We start from the raw sequence: 26,674 nt of genomic DNA on the forward strand, positions 1-26,674 counted from the left end.
TCCAAAGTTCCCATGGGGCCAGCGACCCAACTCCTTGCTTTTCCCCATAACTAGAAGAATAAATGAATACAATTTATTTGGGTCATAGAATCCAGTGTTCTCTTGGCACAGTGTTGGGGTGGAGGAGTTTTATACATATACAGCCCTGTCCATAAGCTTCTGAACACCTCTTCTCTGGGTCAGTCTTCCCCAACCTGGTATCTTCTGGATGTTTTGTACTACAGCTCCCATCAGTCCTTGAGGTTGACAGGAGTCAGAGTCTAAAACATGGCCATGGGGGTGGCTTGGGGTGATGGGAATAGTAATCCAAAATGACTGTGCTGGCTGGAGCTGATGGGAGTTGCAGTCCAAAGCATCCAGAAGGCACCAGGCTGGGGAACGTTAGTCTTACTTTCTGTCGTCTCTGCTCACAAGTCTGTGCCCTTTCATCATTGGTGTTGTGTGTGTGTGTTTCCCCCCATGTCTTCTCCACGCAGACTCTAATTCCAGTATTCAAGAGCCACCACGAGGCCTCCCTGCTGCGGAACTTCCGACAGAGTCGTCAGCTTTGCCAAACCAGAGCTCCCACAACCACCTTGTGCTCGACATCAATCACGATACCGAAAGCACCGCTTTATAAATGAAAGAAACCACTCCAGGGCCCCAGCTGCTCCTGCCCCAGCGGGAACCTCAACCAGTCAAGGCTCTACAGTGAGGAGCTTATGGAAATCGAAAGATGGGGTGGGGATGGTGACACAACCTCCTCCTTTGTGTCTCCAGAAAAGAAACACCTACCCCGCTATCCACAGAAGTTTGATGACCTGTGTCTTGACCAAGGTGCCTAAGCTGTGGCTGGGATGATGGTGGTCTGTCTGGCTGCCCCCGAAAAGTATATCGGAAGCTTAATTGCTGCTGTTAACAGAGATGGCTGAACAATTCCAAGAGAATCCAAAGCAATGCATGTATAATGGAAACAACCTTTTAAAGGCCTCTGTTGAACTCTTCCTCTTAATTCTTTTTTTTTTTTTTTTGCTCTTACCAAGGAGATGGCTCACAAGAGACGTTCCGTCTCTGACATGCTGCAGACTTTGTTAAAATATGAACCAAAAAAACAAAAAAAATCAACCCTCAACCTCCACGTGTGCTGGCAAGAGGAGACTGCTGGTTCTCAGTCCCTTTTGCCCTGGCAGTGGAGAAAATCCTTGTGCCTTGATGGACTGTTATACTGTAGAAGGAAACGTACTGTCTCTCTAACCATTTCAGTGCTTCTCTCTCTCTCTCTCGTCCAGTGTTGTTATTTACTCCTCCCGCCCTTTGGTTTTCATAGTTATTTGTATTAACCATCCCTGCTTTGGTTTCTGTAACACCCATAAAAACAGCTGCTGTCAAGCTGAAAACTTTGGAAAACTTTGTGTATTTACTTTCAGTTGTTATAAATGAGTTGGAATTGGAAAGCAGTTTTCTTTTCTTTTTTGGAAACATCGCTTTGGAGTCATCTGCTTAGTAAAATTATTCTCACCTGCTACTGTAAGGAAAATATCTTCTAATTAAAATGGTACACCACCAGAACAGCTCCCCACACTGGGAGGGGCATCACTCCCTTCGAATAGCACATTCAAGGGTGGGGGAACAGTGTGAGCCAAATAGGATTTACTTCACCTCTACACTGGCTAATTAGCTCCACAATAGCGTGTATGCATGCATGTGTACATAAAAATACTAATTCATTGAAAGTGAAGCAGTAGGCAAAGATGTGGTGTAGCTTTTTGTAAGTCTCTTAGTGGTAGGAGAGCAGAACTGAGTGCAGTCTCTAATTTAAAGATTGCAGCCACTAAGAAGACACACACCTTGTTGAATTTCCTTTCTAGTCCCTATGTTTAAATGGACACCAAAACTGTAGGCAACACCTGGCTTCGCTAACACGTTTATTGCTGCCTTGACCCTGTGTGCTGGAAGGAGGTTTGATGGACGTTGGCATTCCTAGCCAATTCTGCAAGTTAACAGCACCCTTGAATTGCTACCTTTGAAAACGCTGCCAGTTTGCAAGGTTTCATGAAATCATATGAGTAGGAGTAGGCCACACACATTCTGCAAGGAAGAAGAAGAAAATTATACGCAGTGTCAGATCATTAACAGCCCTTGCAAATCCCCATACACCAGGCCCTCTCCGGAGTTGATGCTTTCCTGCCCTCGGACAGTAATAGTAGTATAGAATTGTTATAAATAAGAACGTAAGAGGAGCCTGGCAGCTTGATCAGGCCAGGGGCACATCTAGCCCAGCACCCTGTTTTCATAGTGGCCAACAGATCCCTGTGGGAAACCTTCAAACAGGACCTAAATTCAAGAACCCTCTTCCTACTTGTAGTTCTCAACAACTAGCGTTCAGAGGCATAATTCCTCCAACAGTGCAGGCAGAAAGCAGTGCCAGATTACCAAATAGGCAGAGTCAGCACTGGCCTGTGGGCTCCATGCCTCTTCGATGCCGCTCCCTCCTCACAGGCTCTGGACCTAGTGACTTCCATGGCAACACTAGGGCTCTCCCAGTTTGTTTTGGGCCCCACTCATCAAGCAGGCCACACGCTGGATCTGATCTTTGGGGCTGACATAGATGTGATCATGCTCCCCCCTGTTGAAGTGCCATGGTCTGATCACTACGCTTTGAAAGCCAAGATTGACTTCACGCTCCTCCCCTGCTCGGGTGGCGAACCTATTTGGGCTTGTCCGCGAAAACAGATGGATCCTGATAGATTCCGACAAGCCTTGTGGGACCCTGCTCCTCCTGGCGACTCATTAGATGACCTTGTTGAGGACTGGAATAACCGGCTCTTGGCAGCCATTGATGAGATCGCGCCTAAGCGCCCTCTGTGACCCCGTCGAAACCCGGCCCCTTGGTTTACTGAGGAGCTCCGGAAAATGAAGCGGGATCTCAGACGGCTAGAGCGAGTATGGCGACGGACTCGTGACGGAGCCTCAAGAACATCTTATAGGACGCTTATGAAAGCCTATGAGATGGCTATGAAAGCTGCTAAGAGATCTTATTTTGCAGCTTCCATTGCATCCGCTAGCTCTCGCCCGGCACAACTTTTTAGAATAATTAGGTCAATAACGTCCTTAGGAGGACAACCAAATTTAAGCACAAATTCGACCCACAGCTGTGAGGCATTCACGAGCTTTTTTGCGGAGAAAGTCCTATCGCTCCACCGTGACCTCCCTGCCAATTTAGATACAGTGACTGAACTGGAGGCCCCTCAACTGACATCAGGTCCAGTGTTGGACCATTTTGATCGGATACACCCTGCTGATGTGGATAGATTCCTCCAAGTTAGTAGGCCCACCACCTGCCTCCTTGATCCATGCCCATCTTGGCTGATGAGGGAGTGTCCAGATGTTGTGCGGACCCCCCTGGTTGAAATTATCAACTTGTCCCTTGACACGGGGACATTCCCAGGGGAACTGAAGGAAGCAGTAGTGTGTCCACTCTTAAAGAAAACTTCATTAGATCCCTTAGACCTATCCAATTACCGCCCAGTTTCAAATCTTCCATATCTGGGTAAGGTAATTGAGAGAGCGGTTGCTGAACAGCTTGGTAGGTTTCTGGAGGAAACATCGGCTTTAGATCCATTTCAGTCCGGGTTCCATCCTGGTTTTGGGACCGAGACGGCTCTGGTTGCCCTAACAGATGATCTCCGTAGACAACTGGATCGAGGCGGGTCAGGACTGCTGATCCTTTTAGATTTGTCAGCAGCCTTTGACATGGTCGATCATGATCTTCTGGACCACCGCCTCACAGACGTGGGGATACAGGGCATAGCCCGTAACTGGCTGTTCTCTTTTATCTCTGGTCGGGCACAGAGGGTGGCACTAGGGAGGGAAATGTCATTGCGCCATTCCTTGGTGTGTGGAGTGCCGCAGGGCGCAATTCTCTCCCCGATGCTTTTTAACATCTTTATGCGCCCCCTTGCCCAGATTATCCGGAGCTTTGGGCTGGGCTGTCACCAATATGCTGATGACACTCAGCTCTATCTGCTGATGGATGGCCACACTGACTCGGCCCCGAACACACTGACCAGATCCTTGGAAGCTGTGGCTGGATGGTTTCGTGGGAGCCGATTGAAACTAAATCCTTCGAAGACAGAGGTCCTATGGCTGGGTCGGGATGGCATGGGGATGAGGGACCAACTCCCTTCTCTTGCGGGGGCCCAATTAGTGCCATTGCCTTCCATTAAGAGTTTGGGTGTAATCCTTGATGCCTCCCCTTTCCATGGAGGTGCAAGTTACAGCAACAGCCAAGGCGACATTTTTCCACCTTTGCCGCATCAAGCAGTTGATACCTTACCTTTCCCGCCCCAACCTGGCCACAGTGATCCATGCGGCGGTCATCTCCAGGCTTGACTACTGTAATTCACTCTACGTGGGGCTGCCCTTGAAGCTGACCCAGAAACTCCAGAGGGCGCAGAATGCTGCAGCGAGGCTCCTCACGGGGTCTCTGCCATGGGAGCATATTCACCCAGTGCTTTTCAAACTGCACTGGCTCCCGGTAGAGTACAGGGTCAGATTTAAGGTGCTGCTTTTGACCTTTAAAACCCTTCACGGCCTAGGACCCTCATACCTACGGGACCGCCTCTCCTGGTATGCCCCACAGAGAGCCTCAAGGTCCATAAATAGCAACACCCTAGTGGTCCCGGGCCCTAAGGAAGTTAGATTGGCTTCAACCAGAGCCAGGGCCTTTTCAACTCTAGCTCCAGCCTGGTGGAACGCTCTGCCTCATGAGACCAGGGCCCTGCAGGATCTGATTTCTTTCCGCAGGGTCTGTAAGACAGAGTTGTTCTGCCTGGCCTTTGGCTTGGAGCCAATTTGATTCCCTCCTCTTTCTTTTTTCCATTCGTTCCCCTGCGATGAAGCTAAATTTTAATATTTCAATATTTTAATGTTGTATTTTAATTTTGTTTTTAAGTTGTAATCATTCAACTTGTTTTTATTATTGCTTGTAAGCCGCTCTAAGCCCAGCCTTGGCTGGGGAGGGCAGGGTATAAATAAAAATTATTATTATTATTATTAGGACCCCATGACAAGGAATCAAAATAATATTGATTTGATCTTGAAAGAAAATTACAATCAAGTTTTCTTAGTTCGGTGTTATCCCATTAGAGTGGGGTGGGGGGCGAGATTTCTACTGCCCTGGGGCCTCCACAGGATTTAATCTGGCAATGGCATAAAGTAGCTGTTATGGCAAGTAGCCACTGCTGTTCTCAGATGCAGGATGTACGAGCAGATCTTCCTCTCAAAGGCAGGTCCCACTAGTTTGGTGGTTCCAGGGTCTCCAGGCTGAGGTTAATCAGGTTTAGGTCTGGTCACTGCCTAGAAGGGAGACCTCTGGGAACCACCAGTCTGCTACCATGGAATCCATTACAGGGGACAACAAGCAGGTGTGAAGCTAAGATAATAGTAAATTGGACGTCCCTCCAGAGTTGCACTTCAGCTTCCTTTAACGAGCCAGAAGAGCCCCCCTGGGCAGGTGCGTGATATATGCATGGCTAAATTGTAGCCTGCTGTTTGTTTGTTTTTTTAAAGTCATCCACTGCTCTGCCCACCTTTGCTTCTGCCCCCATCCAACACTGACATGCAGCCCTTGGCCTGGAAAAGGCAGTGTGGTCTAGCAGTTAGAGTGTTGGAGACCAGGGTTTAAATCCCCACTCGGCCATGAAGCTCACTGGGTGACTTTGGGCCAGTCACTGCCTCTCTCAGCCTAACCCACCTCACAGGATTGTTGAGCTCCTTGGGGGATATAAATACAATCAATCAGTCAAGGTCCCCCACTCCTGGTAGGATATAAATCAAATCATTAAATAAAGGTTCCCCACCCCTGACCTAACAAACATGGTTGCTCCTTTCCTCCAGGATTTTCATTTTGTACCCCCACCCACCCATGATTCTCACATACTGGAGAATGGTGCCTATCGGTGGGAAGGGTGGCAGAAGGCAGCGTACCTGAATCCATTTTAGGCTGCAAAGGATTGTTGTATATCTTCAGAAACTCCTCTGGACTGAGGCACTCCTTAGCCTTGCACAAATACTGGATGGTTTCTGCTGGCATCAGAAGTTCCGGCACGACCGTGTGGAGACAATCGCTGAGGCCTTTATTGCCCACCTTTGATGGCCACGGGGAGGAAGCACAATTGCCAATAGAGAGCATTGCAGTGATTAGTTTTCCTTCTGCAACTGGAAATACTTTGCTCACCTTTTCTTCCTTAAATGTTCCCAAGTCAGGGTTGGTTGGTTGATTTTTAATCACGTAATATAAGCAACCTAATGAGAAAGCAAGAACTTAAAAACAGTGGGATCTAAAGAAAGAGATCAGTCTTAGCTTTCTTAGTTATTATTCTCTTGATACATATTGTTATGTGCAAAATAAAAAGTATAACAGATTATGTGCAAAATAAAAAGTATACATTAACAGATCAAGGAAAATAAATAAAAGCAAGCTAACTGAAGCAGATCAGGCCGAAACACTTGCCCCCCCCCAATGCCTTCCAAAACAGATGTCTTAATCTTAGGGTTGTGGGATTGAACCGCACATTGGCCAAAAGATTCATGTATTGCAGGGGGTTGGACTAGATGACCCTTGCAGTCCCTTCCAATTCTATGATCCTTCGAACATCAGAAGAGCCTGGCTGCTGGGTCAGCATCCTCACAGCAAGAAGCCCCAAATGAAAGCCCACATGTGCTCTCCACTCAAAGACGAAGAAAGGCACCAGTTGGAATGAATAGCTTTATTTTCCTGGCATGCAAGTATAGGATATGGGGAATCAACTTTGATAGCTTTGGGGCAATCGGGGCCAACGAGATGCAGATAATATGATGAGGTTCAACACACCCACCTTACCTAGAACTTACAGACATCCAGTGAAGCTGAGTGTTTGAAGACTCAGGAGGGATAAAATTATTTTCTTACACACATAGCACCTAGTTAAACGGGGACTCAGTGCCACATGAGACAGAGGTAGCCACACACTTGGATAGTTTTAAAAGAGGATTAGACACATGCATGGGGGAGAGAGCCATCGATGGCTACTAGCCACAATGGCTGTGCTCTCCCACCATGGTCAGATTCAGTAGTGCTTCTGAATATCAGTTGCTGGAAACCACAGGAGTGAGAACAGGGTGCTAGACTAGACTAAGGTTACCAGATTTTTTTCAATGAATCCGGGGACACTTTTCAACTTCAATAGATTTTGTATGGGAACTGATTTGTAAATCCAGGGACTGTCCCTAGGAAACGGGGACGTCTGGTAACCTTAGACTAGACGGACCATTGGCCTGATCCAGCAGGCTCTTCGTACATGCATACTTCCTTACCTTGAGAGTCGCAAGATAAACTCCCAGTTTCAGGTTGAGGGTAAGGCATTCTGTGATCACTTCTTCTGTCGTCTGGGTCTGTGTAACGTCTTCGAGAGTTACTGGGACTTCCACTGCTGTGGCGTACCACTGGTTGAAGAGTCTGGTCGGGATGTTGTGAGACATTGCTAATATCTTAACGTCCTGTATTAAAGCACTGGGGGTAGGGGTAGGGGTAGTGATGGATGGATGGACAGATCTGTCAGCTTTTTGTTTCTCTCCCTTTCTGATTCTTCCAATCCAATCTTAAATTCAGTTTCCCACATATCCTGGGTTTTGGTGCGAATTTCTCCTAGTAACCACATTTTTGCATGCAGCTTTGAAAAATATAGACATCTTTGCAAGCAATTTTCTGCCTGCGCACTAAGAAGGAGGAAGTTGATGGGCAGGGCCGTCCTCTGAGACTGTAAGTAAGAGAATAGCAGGCGAGTGGGGGCTGCACTCCAGGGGGTTGGACTAGATGACCCTTGGGTCCCTTCTCCAACTCTACAATTTTATGCTTCTATGAAGGAAGAATGAGGTTGGTGGGACTGTGCTCCGTTCACCCTAATGGACCAGCCCCCATCAGTCTCCCCTGAACAAGTTTCCAATCACTTACTTTGAGTCTTGATTTTCAACAGCTGCCAAGTCCATAAGGATATGGTAGAGTGTGCCACTGGATGCCTACAAATTATTATTATTATTATTATTATTATTATTATTATTATTATTACTACTACTACTACTACTACTGCTACTACTATTTCCTTTTTCCCAGACAAGGACTCAAGACAGCTTGCAGATAAAAATGCAAAACACAGATAAAATAGAAAAGCTAATTGCATAGAAAAGACCATCATTAAAAAGTAATTAATTGAACAGTAATACAAATGAAACAATATAAAGAAACCCAAATCTATTAAAAATGTGAATAACAACAGTAAAAACATTACATCACCAGCTCCCTAAAGGATTGTTGGAATAGAAAGGTTTTCACCTGCCAGTGGAAGAACAGCAAGGAGGGAGCCAGTCTGGCTTCTCTAGGAAGGGAGTTCCAAAGTCTGGGAGCAGCCACAAAAAAGGCCCTCTCATGCGTCCCCACTAAACGTGTCCATGAGGGTGGTAGGATGGAGAGAAGGGCCTTTCCGGAAGATCTTGGAGCCTGGGCAGATTCATATGAAAGAATCTGGATTTTCAAAGGGAGCAGGGAGTGGGGGAGGCATAAATGCTCAATCACTCTGGGGTCTGATATCCTCTGTTATGGAGGACAGGAATAGAGTAGCATGAGAGGCAAAATGGAAGTTTTGACATTGTTTCTAAATTTTGGGTTTGATGGATGTTTGTAAGTCAAATACTCAGCTCCAGGCATTTCCAGACTCCCTGTTTTCAGGTGGGATTCAACTGCCTATCGACAAACTCAGCTTTCACAGCTGAAGTTGGTCAGGCACTTGCAAAATAAAGCCGCTTTTTCCAAAGACTGGAGAGTTTTCAGTAAGGAAATTGAAAGGCACTGGAAAGTTTGGTATTATAATTACTTGATGCAACCACATCTAATTTCCTCACAAACAAATCAGAATGAATGCACAATAAGCAGCCAATGTTGTCTAAAACTGCCCACAAACTTGGTGCAAACCAGTCAGATGAAACGATCAATAAATTGCTTCCAAAACGCAAAGCAGCCTTTTGCAGAACCCAGCTGCCCTCCGGTGGCCACTTACCTGAATATAAATCCCATTGAGCAAAGCAAGTCATCGTTACAAGTAAATATGTGCAGACATTCAGTTGCACGTGGGATTTCTCTGGGATTTGTGATTAACGTGCACTCTTTTAGAAAGAGGGGTCTCTTGGCTTGAACCTGGTAGATCCGACTCACCTCTAAAATGTGCAGAAGACATTGAGAGTAGATGAGGAGGATGCCTGAGGGGGACTCCCCTAGGTGGATCTTGGAAATCCTCTGGAAAAGTTGCTCATGGTATGCTTATGAAGAGGAGGGAGTGAAAGGAGACCAACTGAGAGATCCACTGGAAAAACCATTGCCCAAGCGTAATGGACCCAAACAGGTCATGGCCATACCCATGGAGCCACACCCCTTCGAAGACTGTGCATGAACCAACTAGATGTGGCCCTCTGGATTTTGGTATCTGGCCCTCACCATTCTTCCCACATCATATCCTTTCTCCAGCCACAGCTACCCACTCCCTGGCCCTGCCTCTCACCCTCCATGAGTATTTTTGCCTGGCTGGAAAGTGTATCTGAACTTCCATAATGCCTCTTATGAATGAGAGAGAGAGAGATGTGTGCAGTGTTTTTCTTCTAGAAAGAGAGATGCTGGTACTGCCTTGAGTACTGCCAGGAAAAAAACACTGGGTGCATGTGAGACTGTGTATAGAGACTGGCCTGCTGTACAAAGCTAATGTTTATTATTTATTATTGTTATTAGTAGTAGTAGTAGTAGTTGTCATTTACCTGCCATTCACCCTAAGGTCCCAGGCTAGATTGCATTAAAACACAACAACAAAAAGAGTTTTCACTCACAATCATATAAATAAGGTGGGTCCAAAAAACATACGCCTCAAGTGTCAAAAGGCTGGGGTAAAGAGGATGCATCTTCATCATCCTCCAGATAAGGAGCCAGGCACACCACTGTGATGAGGGAGCTCCACAGCTCAGGGGCCACCTAAGAGAAGGCCCTGTCCCAGCCTCAAAGCGCCCCCCCCCACCCCATGAGCCTCTGAGGGCAGAGGAACTACCAAGAGGGCTGCCTCACCCACCTCTGCCTCTGGCCCTGCCAGCCCTGGTATGTGGCCTTTGAAAGGTTGCCATAAGGGAATGCAGCCCTCATGCTGAAAAGGATTCCCCGCTCCTGCCACAGAAAAGCCCTGTGGAAGTTCTGCAGCCCAGTTCATCTCTGAGGCTGTTTTTCCAGCACTGGAAGAGGCTCACAGCCAATGCCTTGCCTCCCGAAAGTCCGCGTGAGAGGGTAGCTCCCATACCTGTGACGTCTGCACTCTCCGCATTTTCTCGCAACAGCGCAACAAAGAACAGCCGATGGAGCAGGAATTTCTGGGGTAGGAGGGAAGGAGAACACAAAAGGTTCTGTTAGTAGCTTTTTGCCTGCGTCTTGGGCCCATTTTACAGGAATGGTGATTGAATCTTACGCTGTTGAGAGCTGGAGCCAGAAGTAGGTTAGTAAATAAAATAGCCTGTGTCAGTGAAGTTCATACTTTATTCAAAGAAGCCCCTAAAGCTCAGGCCTAGGACACATGGCTACCCTTTGGGACTATGAAGAGGTTCAGAATGGCAGGGCGAAGCCTACACTACATGTGTAGAGGGCAGAGTGAGGCAACTTGAGAAGCCATGATATGGAAAAGGATGAGGAGCTGATCTGCAGTTGTGGGAGAGCAGCAAGAATGGAGGAACGTTGAGGAGACCCTGTGCAGAGGCGTTGAGGTGGAAGCGTGGCCTTGTGTTGAGGAGAACCTTTCACCGCCACCCAAATTTCCCCTCACACCTTCATCTGTTGGCGCCTCTTCTCCTCCAGAGCACTGAGGAGGGTGCTCCTCGCCACAATGTTGGCCAGTATGTTGGCCATTTTGCCCAAGATAGCAGTTCCGGAACTCCAGAGAACAGTCTGAGGTAACTGACGCGTGAGGGAATGGCCTCCCCTGGGAAGTCAGCTCTATTGCCAGCCTGTGTTCTGAGGATGTACAAATCTATGCTTTGAACCTGCTCTACCCAAAAGAAAATAAGCAAATATATAGGATTGAGGGGAGGCCATCTTCGGATCTCCTCCAAGCCTGCAGTTTTATTTTTTATTTTATTTTTTTGTATATAATTTTTATTAAGTTTTCTGTTTTACAATTTGAGATACTCATTTTACACCCTTAAGATATCAATGACTTCCCTTCTTCTCTTTCCATGGTTCATTTTACATATCTTATATCCCTGCATATTTTACAAAAGCTATGCCATTCAGTACAGTGGTACCTCTAGTTACATATTTAATTCGTTCCAGAGGTCCGTTCTTAACCTGAAACGGTTCTTAACCTGAAGCACCACTTTAGCTAATGGGGCATCTTGCTGCCGCCACGCCACCGGAGCACGATTTCTGTTCTTATCCTGAAGCAAAGTTCTTAACCCGAGGTACTATTTCTGGGTTAGCGGAGTCTGTAACCTGAAGCGTATATAACCTGAAGTGTATGTAACCCGAGGTTCTGTCAACTTAAGTTGCCATTCTTTTTTGGTTGGGACCTCTTTCGTTTTCCATTTTTGGGTTAACAAAACATGGGCCACAATAGTAGCATACATAAAGACATAAATAACCAAACCTGCAGTTTTACATCTGTAAGATAGGATCTTGCAGCAGAAGGAACTGCATGGCATGGCGTGGAAAAAATGGGGAGGAAATATTTTCTCTCTTTCATAACAACTAGGAATTCATGGGCATCTAATGAAGCTGAATGTTGGAAGATCCAAGACACATAGAATCATAGAGTTGGAAGGGAGCATGCGGGTCATCTAGTCCAACCCCCGCAATGCAGGAATCTCTTGTCCAACATGGGGCTCAAATCCACAACCCTGAGATTAAGAGTCTCAGGCTCTACGGACTGAACTATCACATAAAAGGAAGGACTTCTTCCCGCAGTGTGTACGGTAGTTGAACTATGGAACTCGCTCCTTCAGGAGGCAGTGGTGGCCGCCATCTTGGATGGTATTGAAAGAGTGTTAGACAAGTTTATGGAAGAGAAGGGTATCAAGGGCTGCTGGCCACAATGGCTTGGCTCTGCCTCCACAATTGGAGGCAGCAGTGCTTCTGAATAACAGTTGCCAGAAATTGCAAGAGAAGAGAGGGCTCTTGTGCTGGAGTCCTGCTTGTGGATTTCGCACTGGGGCATCTGGTTGGCCACTGTGAGACTCAAATGCTGGATTCGATGGGCCATTGACCTGGTCCAGCAGGCTCTTCTTATGTTCTTATTCTGTAGTGGTCAAACCGGTCTCTTTCTTAACTTAAAGACCCTTTAACATAACTTAAAGCTTATTTTTACCTGACAAAACATTTGGCCAAGTACAGGTGTGCTGCCATAGAAACAACCAGCCAGCGATGCTTCGATTCAAAAGAACAGACAGAAAAGAGATGGAAAAGTGCACTGGAAAGTGTGGGATAATTTTATTTTTATTTATTTTTATTCATTAAAACACTTGCTTGACGAAACTGACACCTAATCTCCCCAGAAACAAATCAGGATGGAGACTCCCGCTGGACAGTCTAATTTCTCTGCAAACAAATCAGGTTGGATGCTGATTAAACAGGCTGTCTGGAGGCAAACCTAGTCTTTGTTTGTGGTATGGGAATGTATCTTGGGGGTTTTTTCCCTTTAGAAATAAATAAATATCAAGACTACTTCTTGGAAAGGAGCCTTCCCAAAACTCAGAAAGAAGCAAGTATATCTAAACCAGGTTATCTAAAGACATTTATTGCCAACCAAGGTTGAGCCTAGTCTATTTTCAGGGCTGAATTTCTTCTGTGCAGTTAAGGCAGCTGTTATAAAGACACTCATTGTCTGAGGAAAGACAATTTGGGCTGCACTACGCTAGAATCACACAGTCGAGCTTCAAATATTATCAGCATCGCATTTAACTTTCCTGGGTTCTCCAAAGACAAGGGTAGGATCTGCACACATTTCCCTGGGCATCACGTGCAACTTTCCCACATCACCCTGGAGCTGGTATGAAGAGGCCACTGGGTTAGACTGGTTATTGCATGATGAAGAAAACTGAAGCCAGCTCAGACATATCGAGGCATCCTTGCACAGATGCCTGACTCCATTCAGAAGAATAAATAAAAACGCACACATTGATTTGTTTTTGTTTTTACAAGTCCATGAAAAACATGACGCAGTTCATAAAATACTCCATAAAAATACTCTCCGCATTATTTTGTACAGTAAAAGGGACACCGTCAAAACACTCTCCCATTGAAAATCTCACAAATACATTGGCCATTTCAACAAGCAACTCGTTCTCCTTCCTAGCTATGTCCACAGATGTTTCTGGGAGGTTATGCAGTTTTCCTGCACTCTAGAAAAGTTCATTTTGCTACCTTTTCCTTCATTGTTACACTTAGCACCCTGCTAAAGAACCTTTCATAGAATCGCAGACCTGTAGAGTTGGAAGGGGCACCCAAGGGTTCTGTAGTCCAACCCCCTGCAATGCACGTTCACTTCTTTTTCAAGAGAATGCTATTTTTTATCAGCCCCTAATATTAGCTTTTAACACAAAATTGGCATTATATGACACCACTGAAATATATGTTTGTAAATCGAGAATGCCTGGGATGTATATCTGCAGGAGATTAGACAGAACGTAACAGGTTGTTCTTGTAGTGACTGAAAAACCTTAATAAAAAAAATTCATTCCAGTAGCACCTTAGAGACCAACTAAGTTAGTTACTGGTATGAGCTTTCGTGTGCATGCACACTTCTCCATCTTCTTTATGCACACGAAAGCTGATACCAGTGACAAACTTAACTGGTCTCTAAGGTGCAACTGGAAGGAATTTTTTTGTTTTGTTTCAACTATAGCAGACCAACACGGCTTTCTACCTGTAATGAAAACCTTAAGATGTGCCTATCCTACTAATGTAGACGGAAGGGCTTTAGCTTAGTGCATAGTATACCTGCATTGCATGCAGAAGGTCCCCAGTTTAATCCCTGGCATCTTCAGGTAGGGCTGGGAGAGACTCGGGACTGAAACCCTGGACAGTTGTTGCTGGTCAGTGTGGGCAATACTGAGCTCAATGGACCAAAGGTCTGACTCAATATCAGGTAGCTTCCAATGTTTCCGATAAACTGTATGCCTGTTAAGCTGTCATGGTTCAAGCTATGGAGGGAAGTCAACCCCCCTGGACTACAGTAGGCTCAGGACAATCAAAAATACTTGTTCACTGTGGCAACTTTTGTGTGTAACACTAAGCCAAAGTACGACTCCCAGGAAGGAGAAGATTACAGCCGCTTTGTTCTTCCCAGTCCTTTTTTGCTCAGTATGGCGGTTAAGCCAAAGTTGGCTTAGCAGGGGTCAGCAAACGTTTTGAGCAGGGGGCCAGTCCACTGTCCTTCAGTGGGGACCTTGTGGGGGGCTGGACTATATGGGGGGGGGAATGAACGAATTCCTATGCCCTACAAATAACCCAGAGATGCATTTTAAATAAAAGAACACATTCTACTCATGTAAAAACACACTGATTCCTGGACTGTCCGCGGGCCAGATTTAGAAGGCGATTGGGCCGGATCCGGCCCCCGGGCCTTACATTGCCTACCCATGGCTTAGCATGTTGCCTGAACCTGGATCTATGGTTAAGAACTCTCTGCCTTAACGATGGTTTGTGCCACACTGAGCTAAGAGGATTGGGGAGGACCAAAGAGGTTGTGAGCTCCTCTGGAGGAGCCAGCACATGAACACGGTTCTGGAATGAGAGCATCACCATGGCATGGGTGCCCATAGCTCAACATTGTAGCATTAAAACAGGCTTTGCTCACCTGGAGAGCTCTAGACACTTTGGACTACAACTCACATCAGCCCTAGACAGCACAGCCACATGGGATTTGAAGTCCGAAACATCTAGAGGGCACCAGGTCAGCAAAGGCTTTATTAAAGACCCCGTGTTGTATCCAATGTTAGTCCTACTCAGAACAGACCCAAGGGAATAGTGAGTGATATTAATGTAAGAAACTAAGAAGAGCCTGTCCGGGACACGGGTGGCGCTGTGCCTAGAGCCTAGGACTTGCTGATCAGAAGGTCGGTGGTTCAAATCCCCGCAATGGGGTGAGCTCCCATTGCTTGGTCCCTGCTCCTGCCCACCTAGCAGTTCGAAAGCACGTCAAAGTGCAAGTAGATAAATAGGTACTGCTCCGGAGGGAAAGTAAACAGCGTTTCCATGCGCTGCTCTGGTTTGCCAGAAGCGGCTTAGTCATGCTGGCCACATGACCCGGAAGCTGTACGCCGGCTCCCTCGGCCAATAAAGCGAGATGAGCGCCGCAACCCCAGAGTCAGCCACAACTGGACCTAATGGTCAGGGGCCCCTTTACCTTTACCTTTAAGAAGAGCCTGCTGGATCCGGCCAGCATCCTGTTCTCACAAGGGTCAACCAAAACCCCAAAGTGGGATTTGAGCAGAAGTTCCCTCTCCCTTCCTGTGGTTTCCAGCAGCTGGGATTCAGAAGCATTGCTTTCCCCAGGCAGAGCAGAACCTCCATGGCTAGTAGATATTAAAAGCTCTCCATGGAATTATCTAATTCTCTTACAAAATCATCTAGGTTGGTGGCCCTCACTGCCTCCTAGGGAATGGTTAGTTCCATAGTCCTATCTATTGTTTGCTAATTTCAATGGGTTTACTCTGAGTAGAACTTAGCTGGCTACAACCCCCAGAGCCACAAAAGAGACCTGCCGCATGTGGGGTCATGCGACTGTCAGGAAATGTGTGGCAAAAGAATGGTGTCTCACTTGTTTAAATAATAACTGTGCCAAGCAAACCTGCTTTTGGTCTTTGCCCCCAAAATCACCGCCTGGGACCCGGTTACATTGGAGAGGCTCTGGATTTCTCCTACTGCGAATTCTTCAAGTCCATCTGCAAGCATTCAGGCCCTTTTTCCTTTCCTTGAGAATTTTAAAAACACACAGTGTCTGGTACAGGGTCATTATTAAGTGTTATCATTCGCCTTAGTCCTTCCTATAGCAATGCCCATCTGCTTGGCGCTGAACAGCGTCCTTTGAATCGATGAGGCTCGATGCTACGCAAAGTAAGCCCAGAGGAAGACGCCTGCGCTTAAGCAGACTATCAGGTTGACATTGAGGATGTGCTTCACAAAAGGTGCTTCCTTCGTGGAAGCCATGGCGGTTTCACTTTTCAATTCTAAAGCAGATTTTGGAGTGTCCGGATTCCTGCTCTCCATCCCACAGATCCACAAAAACAGCCTTGTGAGTTTGGAGGTCTTCTTACAGTCCAGGGAACCTAAAGAGGAGACAAGTTAGCCATAAATCAGTGGTCAGGCTCATGGGCATGGGAAAGGGACCCATGACCCTAAGATTAAGTGTCTCATGCTCTACTAACTGAACTCTGTCCTCTGTGGGTCACTGATAAGTTTTACCATTTTGATTGTTTTCAGGGCCATCACTGATCTCAAGCTGCACTGGAGAAGGAGGACTAGCCTCATGGACACCGTTGGCAGGGAGAGGCACAGCAGGGCTTCTGGGAGCTTGTGGAAGGACATCCTTCTCTACCTGAGCATCCTTGCGGGTGAACCAGGTGAGGCGGGTGATCTGTTGGGACAAAAAGGCACCTTTAACAAACTACAGACCGCAGGATTATCTGTGGTTGATGAAGCGGCATAGAAGTGTTTTAAAGGGACAGCGTAGGGACTCAGCTACAGTAGTAAAGAAACAGTGATCTGATCACACTTTAAACATGCAACACCAGATGGCGCCAGAGAGCAGGAAATTCTGAAACACGGTTTTCCATAGGGATTATTTTCCCTTTTACTACAGTATAACGATCTAATTTCTGACTTATTTAAAGTGTCCGTCCCACCCCTCCATGTGTAGATCCACCCTGGGTGTCACCTAATTTGCTCCATGTTTCAGAGCTGCTCTAATCTGATTGGGCTTTAAAGCACCCAAGAAGATGGGTTCAGAAACGAGAGCTGGCAATGCCTGCTGGAATTACGCACCCTTTCCTTTGAAGGAGGCTCTGTCAGGAGACTAACAGTCACCACCACAAGCAGCGTAGCCAGACTCAGAATCATGGAGAAGTAGAGGTAGTGGACGTATTTCAGCACTGCTGGACGGCCGTCTACCTCATCGCACCGTGGCAGTGGGTAGACGAAATCCAGCACCATTCGGATCAGGCCCATTCCCATCCCGATCAAAAGGCCACAGAATGCCCCCTGGGAGGAAGGAAGAATCCCATGTTGGAACAAGAAGAAGCATCTACACCACAGTCAAGTCGAAATTTGGTTTAATTCCCATTTTAGGGCACATCTGCTGAATTCGGCCATCTCAAAACAATCCACAAACCAAAGCACAACCATCTTTTGAAATTTGAAACAATCCTTTGGCGCCTTTTGATCAATGGATAGAAGATATGACAACTCTTGCAACATAGGAATGGATTGCTTTGAGACACAGATTGTGTACGGGTAAATATAATGATACTTGGAACGCAAATAAAAATATTACAATGATTTGCATCAGAAGATGTTCTCCCCATTTTTGGTACCTGACAACTGGTCTTCAGAGACACACTCATGCCATACACCAGGGCCACCCAAAAAACTTTGCAAATAACACAGCTCACAACCGCCATCGTTCAGGGCCTCCAGAAGAACCTGCATCTCACTCACCTTTTCATTTGTTCTCTTCCAGAAGCAGCCCAGGATGAAGACCACGGCCACAGGAGGTTGTAGGTAGGAACTGATGGTCTGGATGTAAATGAAGAGCTGTCCCCCTTGGCTGGCCTGGACCAGCGGAATCCATAAGATGGAAATGACTACAAGGAGCAGGACAAAGACCCTGAATCAAGGAGAAAGGCCTCGTTATCTCTTTGTTTTGCTACCAATTTCTAATGGCAAGGAAAGAGTAAGTCCTGAAAGATAAAAGGCTGTATCCAAGTGTGAATTAGCTGTGATTCCTGCATTGCAGGGGGATGGACTAGGGACCTTTGGGGTCCCTGCCAACCCTAAAATTCTGTGACCTAACTATTGGAAGTCTATCCTGGGATCTTCTGGGACTCTTGTTGGGTGTGCACCACCTTGCACATGGGGCACCTTACCTGCCGACGATCATGAGCTCCCACTCCGAAGAGAGGGGCCTGATATTTCGCCAGAGATCCATAGTGAAAATGGTGCTTGCGCTGTTGAAGATGGAAGTCAGGGAGGACATCAGTGCTGCAATCATCACGGACATCATCAGACCTCTGAGTCCTGGAATCCAAAGGAGAGCCCACCACTCACGAGGGGTGCCCTGGACCAAGCAGAGTGCTCACCTCTCTCCTAGTATAAGAAAAGCCCTGCAGCAGCTGGGTCAAAGCCAAAGGGGGTCCATCCAGGTCATGGTCTTCAGACACCTCTTCTGGGAAGCCAGCAAGGGGGATCTGGGTTTAATAGCAACACTCTCCCCATTTGTGGTACCTGACAACTGGTCTTCAGAGATAAGCTCATGCCATGCCCCAGGGCCACCCAAAAAACCTTTGCAAATAACTCTGTTGTTTACTGAGCCACGGTGGCAGCCAAACATGGCAGGGAGAAGAATGAGGACAACATGAAAATTAGTTCACTCTGCCTGTCATTGGCTCTGGTGCCACCTACTGTTGGCCTCCCTGCCTTCTTCCCCACCAGTTCCAATGAGCACCACCCATTGTCCTTGCGCATCTTGGACCTTATTTGTTACCATCCGAAAGTGCTGTTGGTCTCTCATCTACAGCTAAATTTCTATCCACCTGCATCTCTGAGCATCTCTCTTTGGGTTGCTGAGAAGCCCCCACCCTTCCTTCCTCCTTACCAATTGGCAAAAGTTCAATGACCAATTTGGGGTATGCAATGTCAGAACATCCAGATGGGTTGCCACAGATCGTTTTGCAGGTGTTCGGATCAGCACAAGCCACGAGATCTGTGATGAAAATGTAATTTCAACTTGTAAATAGCTGTGAGAGAGTGGGGGGGTGCAAAGCCAAGGGTGTAAAAATGGATGGGGAACTGTTTGCAAATCATCTGTAGTCAAGAGGCAGATTCTAATATTTTGTCACCTACTGAAAACAAGTCTATTTCAGAAAACCAATTTAATTTGGTTTGGTTGGTACTGCATCTTACGACTTTATGATGTTTTGATGGTTTTATGGCACATTTTATTTTGGGAATGTGCTGGCAGTTTGGAAATACTCAGGGTAAAAAAATTAAAGGAAGGAAGATAAGAGCTTTGATCCCTGCTCCAAATCCTTCCCCCTCAACACATGCTGACCAAAATATATTTCCTCTTAGAAATCTGTATTGCATTTATTCATTGCATTGATATCCCATCTCTCCCCCCACCCCCCCAGGAGCTCAAGGCAGCCTACATGGCTCTTCCCCTCCTCAATTAATCCTCACAACCACCCTGCGAGGTAGGTTAGGATGAGAGATTTAATGACTGGCCTCAAGGTCACCCAGTGAGTCCAACGTTCTCACCGCTCAAACCAATGGATTCAAATAACAAGAAAGAAGAACATTAGGAAGAACTTTCTGGCAGTAAGAGCTGTTCAGCAGTGGAACAGACAGCCTCAGAACATGGCCTTCATTTGAGGTTTTTAAGCAGAAGTTGGACAGCAATTTGTCAAGGATTCTTTAGCTAAGACTCCTGAGATGACCCTTGGTGGGTTGGTCCCTTCTAACTCTATGATTCACTACACTCTGCAGCATCAGGAGGCATCTTATTCTTCCTTCTTACCTGGAAAGAGGATGCGGCTGATCATGCCAGGCAGAACCATCATAAACAAGGGCAGAATTTTCAAGTAGGAGGCCAGCAAGGCTCCCCCTTTGGCATGAGACAGGTTCTTGGCTGCCAAAGATCTTTGAACAATGACCTGCAATGTAAGGAAGGAGGCAGTTTGGAACAGGCCCTTCTAAGGCCACCTGAGAGATGCAAAGGCAGGCAGTGGCTTCTCTGGAGATATATATATATATATATATATATATATATATATATATATATATATACATTTCAAAGGTTACAAAAAGAAAAAGCAAAAAACACATTTTTAAACAAAAACAATACAACACATCTTCCCATAATTTGTCTTTCATTAGCTTATTTCCTTGACCTCCTCACACCTCCCTTTTTTGTATTCTAGTTCGATTATCTGTTTCAGCAAATCCTTTCCATCTTTTCAAATTTTTGTCCTGTAATTTATCTTAATATAATGTAATTTTACTTGCCCTCCTTTCGCCAATTAACAGTCAGTTTTTCCCAAATTCTTTATAACATTTCTGCTAAAGCCACATAACATCATTCCTTTTTTTTTTTTGCAAGTAAATTTTTATTCAGAATTTGTAAAAGAAAAAAAAAAGGACAAACAAATACAAAAATAGACATTTTAACATAAATTATTCATCCTATTTTCATGCTATACAAAAAGTAAGCATACAATCATACAAAAAAAATAATATAAGCATTAGGCTCTACTTAGCCTTTGACTTCCCTCCACCCTTTTGGTAAGTATCAAATAAATCCCGGATTGCGTAATTAGTTTATTAAAGTTTATACTTATTAGCTGATAAAGTTTTTCTAATACCGCCAGTTCCTCCTATATATCCGTTCCAATATATTTCCAAAATTTACTCCAATTTTTTTGAAATTTCTGGTCGTCTTGGTCTCGTATTCTGCCTGTTAATCTATCTAGCTCGGCATAGTTAATCATTTTGACCTGCCAGTCACTTACGTTAGGTATATTTTCTGTTTTCCAGTTTTGTGCCAGCATAATTCTTGCGGCTGTGGTGGCATAGAGAAAAATTTTTTTATCTTCATTTTTTATTTCCTTACCCATAATTCCCAGCAAAAAGGCCTCAGGTCTTTTGGGAAAAGTATATTTAAAAACTTTTTTAAGTTCATTATAAATTGCTTCCCAAAAAACCTTCACCTTGTTGCATTGCCACCACATATGGTAGAGGTCTCCCTCCACTTCACCACATTTCCAGCATGTCTTATTTTCTGATCTATAGATTTTAGCTAATTTTGCCGGCGTGAGATACCATCTATAGAGCATTTTCCAGACATTTTCTCTCAAACTCGTACAGGCCGTAAATTTAATATCTCTATTCCACAATTTCAACCACTTTTCAAACTCGATGTTATAGCCGAAGTCAATTGCCCATTTAATCATTGCCTCTTTGACTTCCTCGTCTTTTGTATGCCATTCCAGTAATATGTCGTATAATTTAGACAATGTTTTGTTTTTACCTTCTATTATTTCTATATTGAATTTTGATTTCTTGTCTTCAAAGCCCATTTTTCTTTTATCTTGCTTTAACATATCATTCACCTGATGATACTGTAACCAACCGGTGAATTGATCCTTTATTTCCTCATAAGGTTTAAGTTTAAGCCCTTGTTCTGATTTTCTTACCAAATCTTCGTAAGTGGCTGTCTTCCCTTCCATGTTGGTTTTTTTTTTTTTGTTAAGACCTCTACCGGTGAGATCCACCATGGTGTTTTTCTTTCAAGAAGGTTCTTATTTCTTTCCCAGACCTGATATATTGGTCCCCTGAAAATATGATTTAAGAAAGCCCTGTGGACTTTCACCTTCTCATACCAGAGATATGCGTGCCACCCGTACCAATTATTGAAACCTTCTAAATCCAACAGGTCTCTGTTCTCCAGTTTTATCCAATCTTTTAGCCAAAGTAGGCACGCTGCTTCATAATATAGACTCAAATCTGGGAGAGCAAAACCTCCTCTTTCCTTTTTATCAGTTAATATTTTCATTTTAATCCTTGGTCTTTTCCCCTGCCAGATGAATTTCATCAGGGTTCTCTGCCATTCTTTACATTGTTTTAAACCTTTAATAACTGGAAGAGTTTGAAATAGAAACAACATTCTCGGCAAAACATTCATTTTAACCACTGCTATCCTTCCTAAAAAGGAAAATTTCATCCTCTCCCATATTTCCAGATCTTTCTTTATTTTTTTCCATGTAACTTCATAATTATCTTTATATAGGTTTATGTTTTTTGCCGTGATCCACATTCCCAAATATTTCACTTTTTTCACCACCATGATTTCCACTTTTTGTTCTAGATCTTTCGTTTCTTCCTTAGTTAGATTTTTAACCAGCATTTTAGTTTTATTCTTATTTACCTTAAAACCTGCCACCTCTCCAAATTCCTCAATTTTTTGTAATGCTTCTTTTACACTATCTTGTGGATCTTCCAAAGTCAGAACAATATCGTCGGCGAAGGCTTTAATTTTAAATTCCTTCTTTCCTACTCTAATTCCTTTCACTTCTGTTGCCTCCCTCAGTCTCTTATTAAGTACTTCCAAAATTATAATAAATAATAAGGGGGACAGGGGGCAACCTTGTCTGGTCCCTTTATAAATGTTAAAATATTCTGTTGTATTATTATTTATCACCAGCTTTGCTTTCTGTTCTTTGTATATTGCTTCTATGCCTCTTCTAAATTTTTCGCCAATTCCCATCCTCTCCAAAACCTTCTTTAGGAAGTTCCAGGAAACATTGTCAAATGCCTTTTCGGCGTCTATGAAAACCAGTGCAGCTTTTCTGTCTATTTTCATGTCCAAATATTCAATAATGTCAATCAAATTCCTTACATTATCCCGTAATTGTCTCCCTGGGAGAAATCCTGTTTGGTCACCATGGATTTTATTAATCAAGACCTTCTTTAATCTTTCCGCCATTATATCTGCAAATAGCTTATAATCATTATTTAATAATGAGATTGGCCTATAGTTCTTTACTTCCATAGTGTCCACCTCTTTTTTAGGAATCAAGGTAACATAGGCTTCCTTCCAGGTATCAGGTATCTTTCCTTCTCTCAATATATTGTTCATAACCTCTCCCAGCACTGGTGATATTTGGTTAATTAATATTTTATAATATTTGGCTGGAAGACCGTCCGGTCCCGGCGCCTTCTCAGCTTTCATCTTTTTGATAGCCTTTTTTATCTCTTCCTGTGTTATTATCTCATCTAGTGCTGCTCTTTCATCTTCTACAATTTGTTCCAGATGGTGTTTTTGCAAAAATTGATCTATTTCTTGTTCTGTTTCCTCTCCTCTTTTATATAAATCATATCTTTGGAATATTCTTTTTATTTCTTTTGGTTCTTCCATAATCATATCTCCTTCTTTTATTTTGCTGATCATACTCAGCTTCTTCCTTTCTCTCAACTGCCACGCTAGATATTTCCCTATCTTATTTGCGGACTCAAAGTTCTTTTGATTCATCCTCTTAATTTTCCACTCTATCTCTTGGTTAATTATTGTGGCAAATTTAGCTTGTAATATTCTTAAGTTCTGTTTTAAACTCTCTTCACTAGGGTTAGCAGTTAATTTTCTTTCATTTTCCATAATCTGTGTTAAAATCTGCTCTTTCTTTTTTTCTTTTTCTTTTCTTAGTTGGCTATTTTTCTGAATCAAAAAACCCCTCATGACCGCTTTTCCTGCGTCCCACACCGTCTCTATGGAAGTTTCTCCATTTAAGTTCCACCTAAAGTATTCTTCAATTGTTTCTATAGCCTTATTTACTATCTTTTGATCATTAAATAAATATTCATTCATTCTCCATCTGGCTGTTTTAACCTCTCTACCTTTTAACTCCATGGAAACCGCACTATGGTCAGATAGAGTTCGAGGCCAAATTTCGGACTTAATTAAGTTCTGTACCAATTCCCTCGAGACCCAAATACTGTCTATCCTCCCCCAGCTCTGATTCGGATTTGAAAAAAAAGTGAATTGTTTTACAGTAGGATTTTTAAATCTCCAAGCATCCGTCAATCCCAAATTATTTACCATGTCAAAGAAAGATCGTGGTAATTTACCTTCTTTCCCATCTTGTCTTTTTGTTAATCTATCCGTGTTCGGCATCACCACCCCATTAAGATCTCCCATCAATATCATTTTCTGATCCATCCATTCCGTTAATATATTATCTAATTCCAAAAAGAAAGCTGATTTTTTCTCATTCGGGGCATATATTCCAACCACAACTATTTTTTCTCCATGAAGGACCATCTGCACCACCACTACTCTCCCATGTTCATCTTTGTACAGTAATTGCGGGTCATATTTTTCCTTTATATAAATTACTACCCCTCTTTTCTTAACCTTGTCGGAGGTCACAAATTCCAATCCCAATCTCTTATTACTTAATACCCTCTTGTGTTTTCTTATTACATGCGTTTCTTGAAGACAAATTAAATCCCAATTCTTTTTTAGCAGTACATGCGCAATCTGATTCCTCTTATTTTTATTGTTCAAACCATTCACATTCCAGCTTATTATTTTTAAAGCCATCTATTAAACTATTCTAGCTAATTTAACTAAATTAAATAGAAACTACTGTTCCTTGCTTTCCTCCTCTTGTTCTTCCCCTTCTCCTGTTAAACTCTCCTCTTTTTCTTCTTCTTCACTCCCTTCACCCTCCTCGTCTCTCTGTCGTTCCTCCCTTTCCGCCTCCCCTTTAACTTTTCCCAGGTCCTTCTCATATATCCTCGCAAATTTTTGGAGTTCAACACTGGTGCTTAATTTAAACCTTTTTTCCTTAAAGTAGAATGAAATGCCTTCAGGAAACTCCCATCTATACAATATCCCATTCTTCTTCAATTGGTTTGTTAATTTTTTGTATGCCTCTCTCCTTCGAAGAAATCTCAAAGGAATTTGTTTAAAGATAATAATTCGGTTTCCTTCAATATATAACCTTTTTATGTGGTTCTGTTGCAGTATTTCATTTCTTATTTCCAAAGTGTTGAACATGACAATTACATCACCTGGCAGCTTTTTCTTTCTGGCTCTGTCTAATTTTGATCTTATTCGAAAAATATTTACTAGATGACAGTTTACCTCCTCCTCACTCTTATTTAACCAGGTTGCCAGCTCTTTTATCATTTTAGATCTAATATTCTCATTTGGGGTCTCTGGTACACCCCTCAGTTTCAGGTTGGTTTGATTTTGCCTCATTTGCGTCATGGCCATATTGTCCAACAACTCTTCCTGCACTCTTTCTATCTCTTTAACTTCTACTCTAACTCTATCCACCTCCTTCTTACTAGTTTTCGTATCTTTTTGCACCTTTTTCATTGAATCTTCCAGAACCTTAGTTCTTACTGATAAATCTTTAACCCTTCCTGTCAATTCCCCCACCACTCCCTCCAATTTCTTATCCAAAATGTCTTGTACCTCAAGTAATTTTCTCTCAATATATTGTTCATTATTTTTGAATTCTTTCCTTATTTCGGCCATCAGACTACTATAGTCCTTAATTTCTTTGCTTTCTTTAGCATCATCTTGTCTTGACGGCCTCCTTTCCGCTGGTGTTGCCACCCCTTTTTTTGCACCGTTTGTCATTTTGTAGGCTTGAAGGGTCTTAGGGTCCACCACACTAACGTCTTTTGGGGAGTTATATAGATGCAGCAGATTTATAGACAGGTTTATAGAGAGACATAGTCCAGGATGGTCAACCTGCAGCCCTCCGAATATTACTGGGCTGTAATTTACTCACAGATCTCAGGATTCATAACCATAAGACATATAACAGGGCCTTTTTTGTGGTGGGTCTTTGGATCTGGGATAATCTCCCCCAGAAGCTGATCTCTGTCCTAATGTCTTTCAAAAAGGGATGAGGCACAGGATCACAAATAGTCTCTAATGGGTTAAAAGGTTACCGGGTCTGGCGATGGGGTGTAATAGCAGATAGTAGGCGTCAGACTATACACAAAGTTTAACAGTCTTTACCTTTTACAGTCTTTACCCTCTTAGAGGGTGGTATTATAGAAGTCTGGCGTCACCAAAAATTTTCCTTTACTGGAGACTTGGAGGTTCTTCGGGAAGTGTTCTTTATGCTGGTTTAAGTTCTCCTATTTAGCTTTTGGCGCATGTCCCTTTAAATCTCAAATGCATGCAGAGGCGTAATAGATCAAGAACAAATTAAAATGGTGAATAACAGAGCCAAGTTGCGTCCCGAAATGGTGAATAACAGAGCCAAGTTGCGCCACATAACATCATTCCAACATCCTTCTAACATTCATTAATTTTGCAATGTTTCTGTAAATAGTCTTTAAATTTCTTCCAATCTTCCTCCACCAACTCTTCTCCCTGGTCTCAGATTCTGCCAGTCATTTCCACCAATTCCATGTAGTCGATCACCTTCATCTGCCATTCTTCCCGGGTGGGTAAATCTTGTGTCTTCCAATACTTTGCAATAAGTATTCTTGCTGCTGTTGTGGCATACATAAAGAAAGTTCTATCCTTCTTTGGCACCGATTGGCCGACCATGCCCAGGAGAAAGGCCTCTGGTTTCTTCAGAAAGGTATATTTAAATACCTTTTTCATTTCATTATAGATCATCTCCCAGAAAGTCTTAATCCTTGGGCATGTCCACCAAAGGTGAAAGAATGTACCTTCAGTCTCTTTACATTTCCAACATTTATTATCCGGCAAATGGTAGATTTTTGCAAGCTTGACTAATGTCATGTACCACCTATATATCATTTTCATTATATTCTCTCTTAAGGCATTACATGCCGTGAACTTCATACCTGTGGTCTATAACTGTTCCCAGTCAGCCATCA

The 26,674-nt window shown here is 43.9% G+C and overlaps 3 protein-coding genes and 1 long non-coding RNA gene across 13 annotated transcripts in view; 2 read left to right on the forward strand and 2 right to left on the reverse strand.

The window, feature by feature from the left end:
• Positions 1 to 1,433, forward strand: part of ARHGAP17 (Rho GTPase activating protein 17) — a 57,905-nt gene extending 56,472 nt beyond the window's left edge. For 4 of the 5 annotated variants that reach the window (XM_082199338.1, XM_082199339.1, XM_082199341.1 and 1 more), the window contains one exon: positions 477 to 1,433. In XM_082199338.1, the coding sequence (XP_082055464.1) occupies positions 477 to 619 (143 nt within the window). In that variant the 3' untranslated portion in view covers positions 620 to 1,433. The remainder of the gene's footprint in view (positions 1 to 476) is intronic. The other variant, XM_082199340.1, reaches the window with a different exon arrangement.
• Positions 992 to 10,980, reverse strand: TEX47 (testis expressed 47). 2 transcript variants are annotated; one of them, XM_082199407.1, is made up of 7 exons: positions 10,865 to 10,980; positions 10,347 to 10,416; positions 9,227 to 9,330; positions 7,973 to 8,037; positions 7,336 to 7,477; positions 5,968 to 6,127; positions 992 to 2,067 (listed from the first exon to the last, which is right to left on the reverse strand). In XM_082199407.1, exons 1-7 carry the CDS (start codon positions 10,943 to 10,945, stop codon positions 2,030 to 2,032), a joined length of 660 nt encoding a protein of 219 aa, XP_082055533.1. In that variant the 5' UTR covers positions 10,946 to 10,980; the 3' UTR covers positions 992 to 2,029. The 2 variants fall into 2 exon arrangements, with proteins under 2 accessions (XP_082055533.1, XP_082055532.1); XM_082199406.1 differs by having other exon boundaries at positions 7,336 to 7,531.
• Positions 10,424 to 17,880, forward strand: LOC309518865. Of its 2 annotated transcripts, none has more exons than XR_014213625.1 (3): positions 10,424 to 10,538; positions 16,514 to 16,653; positions 17,769 to 17,880. It is a non-coding gene; the product is annotated as an uncharacterized lncRNA (long non-coding RNA). The 2 variants fall into 2 exon arrangements; XR_014213626.1 differs by lacking the exon at positions 10,424 to 10,538 and adding an exon at positions 10,908 to 10,989.
• Positions 12,509 to 26,674, reverse strand: part of SLC5A11 (solute carrier family 5 member 11) — a 34,178-nt gene continuing 20,012 nt past the window's right edge. For all 4 annotated transcript variants that reach the window (XM_082199347.1, XM_082199350.1, XM_082199349.1 and 1 more), the window contains 7 exons: positions 19,824 to 19,959; positions 18,903 to 19,010; positions 18,175 to 18,325; positions 17,747 to 17,915; positions 17,075 to 17,290; positions 16,496 to 16,667; positions 12,509 to 16,359 (listed from right to left, as the gene is read on the reverse strand). In XM_082199347.1, coding sequence (XP_082055473.1) covers positions 16,139 to 16,359; positions 16,496 to 16,667; positions 17,075 to 17,290; positions 17,747 to 17,915; positions 18,175 to 18,325; positions 18,903 to 19,010; positions 19,824 to 19,959 — 1,173 coding nt within the window. In that variant the 3' untranslated portion in view covers positions 12,509 to 16,138. The remainder of the gene's footprint in view (positions 16,360 to 16,495; positions 16,668 to 17,074; positions 17,291 to 17,746; positions 17,916 to 18,174; positions 18,326 to 18,902; positions 19,011 to 19,823; positions 19,960 to 26,674) is intronic.

Source organism: Podarcis vaucheri (genome assembly GCF_965113315.1).
Source record: "Podarcis vaucheri genome assembly, chromosome: 14".
In the NCBI taxonomy this organism is placed as follows: domain Eukaryota; kingdom Metazoa; phylum Chordata; class Lepidosauria; order Squamata; family Lacertidae; genus Podarcis; species Podarcis vaucheri.

What these genes read in the sequence shown, in the direction of transcription:
- TEX47 (XM_082199406.1), bottom strand. Translation starts at nt 10,945, where the DNA reads ATGGCCAACATACTGGCCAACATTGTGGCGAGGAGCACCCTCCTCAGT. An exon ending in GTCTTCTGCACATTTTAGAG is followed by an intron (nt 8,038 to 9,226) that starts GTGAGTCGGATC and finishes AATAATTTGTAG; the next exon opens with GCATCCAGTGGCACACTCTA. An exon ending in GCAGCCTAAAATGGATTCAG is followed by an intron (nt 2,068 to 5,967) that starts GTACGCTGCCTT and finishes TCTTCCTTGCAG; the next exon opens with AATGTGTGTGGCCTACTCCT.